We start from the raw sequence: 10761 nt of genomic DNA on the forward strand, positions 1-10761 counted from the left end.
TCCTTTCTTAGATCAACAATACAAATTCTTTTTTCATTGATCACAACAAATATTACGAATCCAAAATACCATACAAATAAAAAGTAGAGTGATGACATACCTTATTCCCATCTACCATAAAGCCTTTTTGATCATCCATAGTAACAAGTTTAAGATTAACGTTCAAACAATCGTCGAAGAATTAATTGCCATTGCACCCAAATCCGATCATACATATCATCAATCATACGGAAATAAGCATACCTCCATGCATCTTTGAGGAAGAGAATACCACAAAAGGTCCAAAATCCCATCACAAATCCTAGTACCATGCTGATATAGAACCACAACCACTCGGAAATCTCCTTCTCATACTCTTGTATATTATTTTGAATTGTTTTATTGTTGGGACAACTTTTGAAAGTTGGTGGTCCACATAAGTTGGCATTGCCCATGTAAATAGAAGGATCATTGAGGGTTTGGAGTTGATGACCGGTTGGTATCCTTCCCGAAAGATTATTATACGATAAATTCAAGTAGCTCAAGAAATATAAAGCCGATAAGCTCTCAGGAATGCTACCAGAAAGATCATTTATTGATAGATCAAGGGATTCTAATAATTTCATTCCTCCTATCTGCCAAGGGATTTTTCCTTCTAAATGATTTCTCGATAAATTGAAGTTCTTGAGTCCTGCAAGGTCTCCGATTCCATCAGGATCTCTTCGATTAGTCTATTGTTTGAAAGATCTAGAGTTTTCAAAAGATCTAAATCTTTTATATAAAAAAGATCTTGTCCCTTCGTAGATATATCGAACAAGTCATAAATAAATGTACCATTGTCTGAAGTTGATGCCATGGTACTAAAATTACCAAAGTTGTGGGGAATGGAACCTGAGAAATTATTATTCGCAAGATCCAATATTTGAAGTCGTCCAAGTTGTGCTAGTTGCCAAGGGATGTCTCCAGAAAACATATTTGAACGTAGGCGAAGGACCGCCAATTGTGATAAATTTTCTCCCATCCAAAGCGGAATACTTCCGACAAAATTATTTTGAGCAAGATCAAGAAATTGTAGATTTGTACAATTTTGCAATGACAAAGGAAGCTCACCTGAAAAACTGTTGTTTTTCAGTTGTAATAGTTTGAGCTCTGTTAAGAAACCAATCGTGTTTGGAATTTCACCGGAAAAATGATTGTTGGCCAAACTCAATATAGAAAGATTTTGCAATGACTCCCCCAAACAATAAGGGATTTCACCAAATAAATTGTTGCCGGAGAGGACAAGGTATCGCAGATACGTCCATCGGCAGATCGATGAAGATATGTCACCATCGAGCATGTTGTTCGAGAGCAACGCCAAGCTAACATGCGGCCATACCGGCAATTGCCCCGTAAAAGAATTATTGGAGAGATATAGGGTGTCGAGTGCGGACGGCAGCATCGCCGGCAATGGACCTTCAAATATGTTGGAGTCCAAATATAATTCTTCCAACCTGGCGAACGACAAAGAAGATGGCAACCTTCCTCCTATTCGGTTGTCGGAGAGGTCTACGAGTGTGACGGTGGAAGATGAAAAGTTCCAAAACCAATTAGGGATCGTTGCTGCAATTTTACAATCGTGCATCGTCAATTCTTGGGTCTGCGTTTGGAACCGTAGCCACTCGGGGAATTGAGGCCCGAGATGACAATTGCTTAGATATATAACTCTGAGTTGGAAAGGTGGGACCCAACTCTGGCCAATAGATACGGTGATGGAGTTGTCGAACAAGTCCAACACTCGTAATTTTGTGAGACTCTCAAAATGAGCTTCCGAAATGACACCTCCGAGAGAATTCCCACCGAGATAAAGTCCGGTGAGATTAGAGAACTTTCCGACGGATGCAGGCACGGAGCCATTGAATAAGTTGTAGCTGAGGTTCAAAACGATGAGGTTTGTGAGTTGCTCGAGCCAACCGGTCAAAGTTCCTGATAATTGATTGACCGACAAATCTAATTCTTTTAGCCTGCGGAGATTTGCCATGGATCTTGGCACGATTCCCTCGAGCAGAAAATTATTTCCTAGATTGAGAAAGGTCAAAGAGCTCAGGTCTCCGATCGCATCGGGAATAGTGCCCCGGAAGTCACTAGAGGAAAGGCCAAGGGAGGTGAGACCGCTGACGTTCCCCAACCATTTGGGTAAGGTGGAGCTGAAACTATTGAAGGAGAGATCGAGGACGGTAAGAGAGTAGGTGAAGTTGACATGGACAACAGAAGCTGGGATGGTATCGAGACCAACGGAAGACATACTTAACACTTGGAGGGAAGGCAGCATGTTCACGGATGAGAACCAATCTGGGACACCGGTTAGGTTCAACCCGCTCAAGTCCAGGTGCTTCAAGGACGTGAGATGGGAGAGCCAGTCGAGGTTGTCGACGGGATATCCGTCGCCATAATCATCGACGTATAAAGCATCGCTTAGATCAAGAACGTAGAGGCTCGAAAGGTTCCCCAGCCGAGCAGGTATTCCTCCCATGAAATATGTAGAAGATAGATTGAGGTATCTCAGTTTCTTGAAGGAGCCGATGAATTCCGGTATACGGATTCCGCTGAAATCATTGAAGCTAAGATCCAAGTGCCTCAGATGAGATAAAGCAAGTAATGACGAGTTCATCCTCTCACCGCGTAATGCCCCATCAAGCGTATTCGTGTTCCGGAGGTCCAGCTTGAAGACGTGGCCAGTGGTGGCGCGACAGATGACCCCCGCCCATGCGCAGCAGTCTTGTCCTACCCAAGAAGATAGCCGGTTATGGGTGTCGTGGATGCCGGCTTTGAAGTCCAACAGTGCCTCCCTCTCCATGCTGAAACACCCACTTGTCACCGTGGCCCGGTGGAGGAGGAGGGCCAAGAGGCACAACGACAATGATGATAAGAAGCGTAAAGGGAAACCCATGGCGCGCAGTTTGATCTCCCTCCCTCGCTCCTCCTCAGCCGCCACAATCAGAAGAACAGGGTGAAGGTGGAGGTGCATGCTACGCTATGCCAAATCACAAATTTATAAGCCAACTGATGCACACAACTTCTTCCATTCCAAGCTCTAACTTTCTCCGCTCCATTACATCATGCATGGAATTAATTGCACCGACTCGTTCTCTAAAGAAGACTTCGACTGAGAGCACACAAGACACCTTCACCATCGGAGAGTTCGTATGTGACGAAGGAGGTAAGAGTTCATGCGGATACGATGCAGAGCATCATGCGGATCATGAACGTGAAGCCAAGTATGCATAGAATTGATCGAGACTACACCACGTTGACTCAGAAACAGTTGACTGACTGAAATAACTAAAGTACAAAATAGTAAGTATTTCTTTTTTATTTCTTAATTAGAATTAAATTGCTTCGGTACCTAATTTGCTTGGAGAAGAAGACACCGAGAGAAATCCTAAGTACGCATCTCAAGGTTTTGATAGAGTAAAGTGTGAAAGAAAAACACTTGCTATACTCTTAGGAGTTTCATTTCTAAATAAAAATTATTTTTTTAATTGTTCTGTTATTAATTTCCTTGATTGTTCTTTTGATAAAGAGCTTATTAATTACCCTATATAAATAAAGAGCTTACGTAATACTTTACATATATAATTTGAGACGAGAGACGAACTAGAATAGATTGAAAATTTTATATTAAATATAAATTTTTGAATTTTAAACTCTTTCTTCTTTATTATCACTTTCTATTAGTTCTCGTTGTCAATCTCATTTTCCTCGGAAAATGTTCAACATAGTATGAGGTGACGTGAGAGGAACGTTAGTTCTTAATGCGAATCACTTCTCCTGAGAAAAGATGATTGGCATCGGGGATCAAGCCATGTTGACTCCTCAATCACGACATAACGTTAGTTCTGGACGGAATCACCATCTACTGATAAAATTATTTATCATGTGACGTGAGAGTAACGTTAGTTTTTGTAGGTTCCTTCTCATAGAATTTGATTGGTGCAGAGAAGAAGAGCGGTGAGAAACCTTAACATACATTTCTAAGCTGCAGCAACGCACAACAACATCAACCAAGAAATTTACATTCTGGTCTATACGGCGTTGGCTAAGAAAACTTTGACTTACCGGCCCAGTCTACACTTCAAACATATTATGATTCGTAAATTGGTTTACTTCTAGTTAGATTCAAATTATCGTAGGAATTCTAATTCGATTCAAATTTTTTTGAATTAAAATTAAGATTTATATTAGAGATCTAAATAAAAAAAATTAATTCCTAGTGAATTGTGATTTACTATATGTTCCTAAGTTTCTCTGGATGAATCCAGAGAAAGATTGAGAGAATTTTCATGTCGAGTCTACAAGAGTGTACTTCGTAAAATTTTTGACTTCCAACAAAGACATAGAGTCATTTGAATGATCAATCAGAACAACATACCCTTCCGCTTCAAAATTGGCTACATCGGTTGTCCTCTTCCTCTCATCAAACTTGCAAAGACTTCCAAGTCGTTTCAGCCTGAATGGACACGTCAGGGTCATCAAAGTTCCTTCTTCTCGAGGACAAAAGAAAAATTAATAATAATAATCATTAAAAACACATAAGATTATACATTTTGGATGAGCATACATGATTTAAATCAAAATATAAACTCATGTTTCCACCGGAAGAACCCATGAGTCCATGTGGGACATGTAACACCATAGTTAGGAAGATAGGAACCAAGACAAATAATAATAATAATAATAATAATAATAATAATAATAATAATAAGATTCAAACCTTAAGTCATTGGGTCAAAAATTGGATCAATGAATCAATGGGTCGGATCACATATTCAATTTAAAATTATTTTTTAAATCTAAAAATATCGAAATTAAATAATCTTAAGTATACGTAAAACCATACATATGTACACACCCTCATTTTTATATGTAATATTAAAATTTTTATCGATCTCATAACTCATTGATGATCGAACAACATGCATAATCATCTCGATATTTATTAAAACCTCAATCTATCGATCATTCATCACAATATAAAAGGCGCCGTATGTGTATTCTCAACTGTCTCTTTTCTTCAATTCTAATTAAGATTACTTTACTAAATCTTTTGAACTCCTTTCTAACTTTTTAGCATTAGAGGGGGGCTTGCACGTTCACCCTAGTATAGTTTTTGCAAAGTTTCGATCTAAATTTCTTCCTTTCCGACACCTCAACATGAGATGATCCTGAAAGGGGACATTGGTTGATTTCGAATTCAAGCCATATATCAGGTAATCAAATTGTGTTGGGTAACAACTTGCTAGAACGTAAGTGTACAAGAGCACCAGTTGAGTTTATGTTGAAATTTGAGTAATAAATAATATATATGTAATCATAAAATATGAGTGTTATGTAAGCTAACCACATAAGTGAGTGATGACACATGTAACATACTGCATAATCTCTTTACTTATTTATTAATATTTTTTTCACTTTATGTTGCATGTTGCATATATTGTGATATTTATGGATCCGTGTAACGAAAATCAGATCATGATAAGATCACGATAATGAGACCAATCCACTTTTAAAAATAAACTCTAAATCATCCTAATCATAGGTTACTCGAAAGGAATATCGAAATAACCGAACAGACTGATGCACTGTATACTCATCCATATGATGATGGTCGCTCGTCTCATAATCGCTCATATAGGGATACTAGAGGTATAATACATGTGCTCATTGGAGAATGAGTTTATTGATTGATCTGCATATGGAATGATAGATGGTTAATGATACCTGATGTCAGACAACGATTTCATAGTCCTAGTTGTGTGTCTGATCCTTAGATTTGAGATACTAAGAATGTCTTGTATGAGTATTCCATTCTTTGACGTTTAAGGTTTGGAAGTTTCAAATCTAGTATAATAAGTTAATGGGAATGACAACCAATCTTACGAAGATAATTGACTATCAATAGAGGATTTTCTTAACTATATGAGAAAATCTCTCTATTCCATTAAGGAAAACCTCTCTCTTAACCTGTATAAATAGGGAGAGAACAGTTTCAATGCAAACAAGCTTATTTAGTAATTTCTGTCTTCTATTCTCCTTTAACATGGTCTCAGAGACGTGAAGGTGGTCGCCGTGCACATCACCGTGAAAGCCACTTCTAAACATCTCAAAAGTAGACCAGCTTCGAGTCCACAAAATCTCGGCCCCTTCTCCTATTGCCTCGTGAATCGTGATTCCACCATAGCCACTCCCCCCTGTCGTTGCTCCCGCTGTGACCGCACCCGGTGTCACCATCAAGTGGCAGCAACGGTGGCATCTTCATTGCTGTGACATTTTCCACAGCGAACGGTGGATGCTCCTTCCCTCAACAACTAGCAGTTTGGTCGTTCTCTAGGATCGTGGCATCAGCCTCCTTCGAAGCTGAATAAGGGCCACCATGCCGCGGTCTGTCCTTCCCTCCTCTCCTCCCTATGCTGGCGGCATTCATTCTTGCTACCTTTCCTCTATCGCTTCCAGCAAAAGCAGAGCTGTCGTAGCCTTGCGACTACTCCCAGACCAACGGCCTCTCCTCCTCGTTCTTGCATCTCGCTTGAGCGAGAAGAGCCTCGTCTATTCTGCCTCGCCACCCTCAACTGGCCAGCTAATCTCCATCGCTTGCGACCCTGCCGTGCCACCCTGCACTGCCGGCCCCATCCCCAAATCATTAACCTCGCTAGGCCTGACCTAGCATTGCTGAGCGAGCTGCGGGTCTTGGCCGGCTGCTAACTCCGCCCGTTGCTATAGTTGGCCCGGAGCCGCAGCGCCTCCTCTACCGTAGCAGCCTCCTCCCTCCTTCCTCCTCCAACCTCTTCCTCTGCCGCAGCAGCGGCCGCAGTAACAGCCACTACAGCGGTAACCGTAGCTGCAATAGTAGCCGTAGTCATAGTAGCAGTCACAACAACAACAATCTGCTCTTACTTCTCACAAGCCTCCTCCCTCCCTCCTTTTCTATAAAGATCACTCTTCAGTAAAAAAAAAAAAAAAAAAAGAGAAGAACAAAAATAAAAAGACAAAAGGTCTGGGATGTCTTTCTTATCTTCTTATGATATTTCAATTACTATTTCTGCAGGGACTCATAGTACTTCTCCTACAAGGCTTATATCCATCAATACTGTCACGCTAATCCTTTTCAAGTTATCAAAGGGTGGCAACTATGCATCCTAGCGAGCTCAATTTTCTAATCTTTTATTTGGATACAATTTGCTCAGTTATGTTGACGACTCCTTTAGTTGTCTGCCAGTCATAATCAACATCCCCGGAGAACTCAGTCCAGTATCAAATCTGGCTCACAAATTATGGTTGTGTCAAGATCGTCTCATCCTCCAAGCTATTCAAGCTTCAATTGCTGGATCCGTCGCTCCATTGATATCCTCATGTGGGACTACTACCGAAGTGTAGTCTAAATTTTAAACTACCTCAGCGAATCATTCGCATACTCACAAGCTCAGTCTTCTGTCCAAGCTAATGGTGACAAAACAAGAGTAAAGTATTATCATTATCTACAAAATACCAAAGTTATCATCGATGATTTCGCTTTGATAGGTCATTCCTTATGTGATGAAGAGATCATCATCCATACCCTTAATGGTCTCGGAGACGATTACAAAGAGTTGGCAGCTGCAATTCGGGCACACGACACACCAGTATCATTTAAAGAACTCAATGACAAGTTGACTAATTATAAGACGTATTTGAAGAGTGAGAACAAGTTGCCCGAACCGACTATCACAGCTCAAGTCAATCGCAAGCCTAAGAGGAAGGGCACTCGGTACCCTTTGACTATCTCCAAAGGTTTAGCCAATACACATCTTGATCCTATGGATTCCATGCGAAACCCCTCTTATTCTCCTAATCATAACTTCTCGCAAAGTGACAACTCTAATAATCGTCCGTCTTGGCATCCTGCCCCACCAAGCCACCAAAGACGGATCGTCTGCTAGCTGTGTGATAAAATTACATACTCCGCTAAAGTTTATCGATCTCGACCCTGCCTCCCTGCTCCGTCACACTAGCATCAGGCAAATCTTCTAACTACTCCGACGACTAGCTAGCCCAATTGGATTGTCGACTCTGGCGCCTCCCATCATATCACCATTGATCTTCAGAATTTATCTCTTCACAACACCTATGACGGCGATGAAGATATCATCATCGGTGATGGTAAAGGACTTCCTATAACTCATACTAGTTCCACAACTCTTACTTCTGATACTACCATATTTACACTCGATGATGTTTTATGCGCTTCTCATATTAAACATAACCTCATTTTTGTTTCTTAATTTTGCAAACATAATAATACTTCAATTGAATTTTTTCTTGATTCCTTTCTTGTTAAGGACTTGAGCACGGGGGCATCCTTGTTCCAAGGCCCGAATAGAGGCAACATTTACGAATGGCCATCAGCTCCACAAATAACCCAGCCCATTGTGGCTCCAGTTGATGTGTGATATCGTCGTCTTGGTCATCTCTCATCCCTTATTCAATAGAAATTACTTTCTCGTTACTCTCTTCCTATTTTTAAATCGCATAGTTCTATAATGCATTGTGATACATGTCTTAGTAATAAAAGTCATCAACAGCCCTTTGGTTCATCTTATATTTCCTCCTCTAAACCATTTGAAATTATTTATACAAATGTTTGAGGCCTTGCCCCAATCCTGTCTTTTGATAAATTCAGATTTTATGTTAATTTTATAGATCACTTCACTAAGTACATATGGTTATATCATCTTTACCATAAATCTGACGTTTCGACCATCTTTTATTTTTCGAAAGTTGGTCGAAAACCACTTTCAGTCTATAATTAAAATGGTTTACTCTAATGGTGGCGGTGAATATCAATCCCTAGCGTCCTATCTCTCAACTTGTGGTATCCAACACCTCAAGTCTCCCCCGCATACTCCTTAACTTGTTGGCTCTGTCGAACGCAAACATCAGCATATAGTAGAAAATGGACTCATACTTCTCCATCAGTCCTCCATGCCTTCAAACTTTTGGATAGTAGCCTTTTAAATTACCGTCTACCTTATTAGTAGAATGCATATGCCAGTCCTACAATACTAGTCCCCCTTTGACACACTATTTCATAAACCTCCAAACCTTCGTAAACTCAGAGTATTCGGTTATCTATGTTATCCATGGTTACGTCCCTATGCCTCTCATAAGTTAACATCATGATCTAATCCTTGGATTTTTATGGTCACTCTCTTGAACATAATGCTTTCCGTTGCTATAATCTCTACACTCACAAAGTTTTTATATCACATCATGTTATTTTTATTGAGTCTATCTTTCCTTTTCAACACCATACCTATCCTACCATGCAGACCACGTCATTAACCATTCCTTACAAGAGTATACCTCCGATCCAACCGGACGAGCCTCCCATGACATTGTCTAGTTCCTCCCCTCGTGATCCACATTATCCCACTCTTCCAGTTTAGCAATTGCCCATTCCCTCCATTCCTACTCCACTCCTTTCTTCTTAAAATATTAGGGCAATTAATTCAGAATCATAGCCGTTATCTTTATCTCCTTCTCGGCCAAGTGACACTACCGTACCTCCACCTGACCCGGCCTATGTCAATGACTCTCAATTGCTTATTCCAACAACACAACCTCGCGGTCCCGTAGTCTCCAACCATCCTAAGACCACATGCTCTAAAAGTAGTATTTTCAAACCACGTCACGTCCTTGACCTACATGCTATCATGGATTCCTCATCCACCACCGTTGAACCCACCGTCTTCACTCAAGCCCAAAAATCTCCGCATTGGCATACCGCCATGTGTGAAAAATATAATGCCCTCCTTCATAACTCAACATGGGATGTAGTACCCTCTCATCATACACAAAACATCATCGGGTGTAAGTGAGTATTTCAAATTAAGCGGAACCCAGATGGCTCTATTGCCCGATATAAGGCATGCCTCGTCGCCAAAAGGTTTCATCAAAGACTTGGAGTTGATTTTGCTGAGACATTTAGTCCCATTGTTAAGCCGATTACAATCCGACTTATCCTGAGTTTGGCCACTAATAAGGGCTGGCAATTACGACAATTGAATGTTAATAATGCCTTTTTATAGGGGACTCTAACCGAAGCTATTTTTATGCAACAACCTCTTGGTTTCACTCATCCTCAGTATCCAGGGCATGTTTGTAAACTGCGAAAAGCTATTTATAGACTTTGTCATGCTCCAAGAGCTTGGTATATAGAACTTGGCTCTTTTTTTACTTTAGTTAGCTTTCTCAACTCCAAATCTGATACCTCGTTATTTCTACGAGAACACCATGGTGACACAATATATATTCTGGTATATGTGGATGACATCATTGTCACAGGCAATAATCCTGTAGAAATCCAAGCATTCATCAAACAGTTAGCAAATCGGTTCTCGCTTAAAGATCTAGGACCCTTGAACTACTTTTTGGGCATAGAAGCTACATTCACATCTTCTGGTCTCTTTCTCTTACAAAGAAAGTACATTTAAGATTTATTATAAAAAATAAATATGTAGGATGCAACTATGGTTAGATCTCCTCTCTTTGCTGGTGGCTCTCTCAAATTATCTGATGGAAGTCCTGCTATGGAGCCCACTCAATACCGACAAGTCATTCGCTCCTTACAGTACTTAGCTCTCACCCGTCCAGACATCTCCTTTGCAGTCAACAAATTATCACAGTTTATACAGAGGTCGTCTACTATGCACTAGTCTGCAGTCAAACGAATCCTGCGATATCTTAAGGGGACCCTTAATCATGATC

The 10761-nt window shown here is 40.4% G+C and overlaps 1 protein-coding gene across 1 annotated transcript; it reads right to left on the bottom strand.

Moving 5' to 3' along the window:
- Positions 1-634: 634 nt before the first annotated feature.
- On the bottom strand, positions 635-2986 carry LOC103973076 (receptor-like protein EIX2). The gene has a single exon (XM_009387543.2). It carries the CDS (start codon positions 2984-2986, stop codon positions 635-637), a length of 2352 nt encoding a protein of 783 aa, XP_009385818.2.
- Between the last annotated feature and the right edge of the window lie 7775 nt (positions 2987-10761).

The sequence above is a fragment of the Musa acuminata genome, unplaced genomic scaffold (assembly GCF_036884655.1).
Source record: "Musa acuminata AAA Group cultivar baxijiao unplaced genomic scaffold, Cavendish_Baxijiao_AAA HiC_scaffold_1138, whole genome shotgun sequence".
In the NCBI taxonomy this organism is placed as follows: domain Eukaryota; kingdom Viridiplantae; phylum Streptophyta; class Magnoliopsida; order Zingiberales; family Musaceae; genus Musa; species Musa acuminata.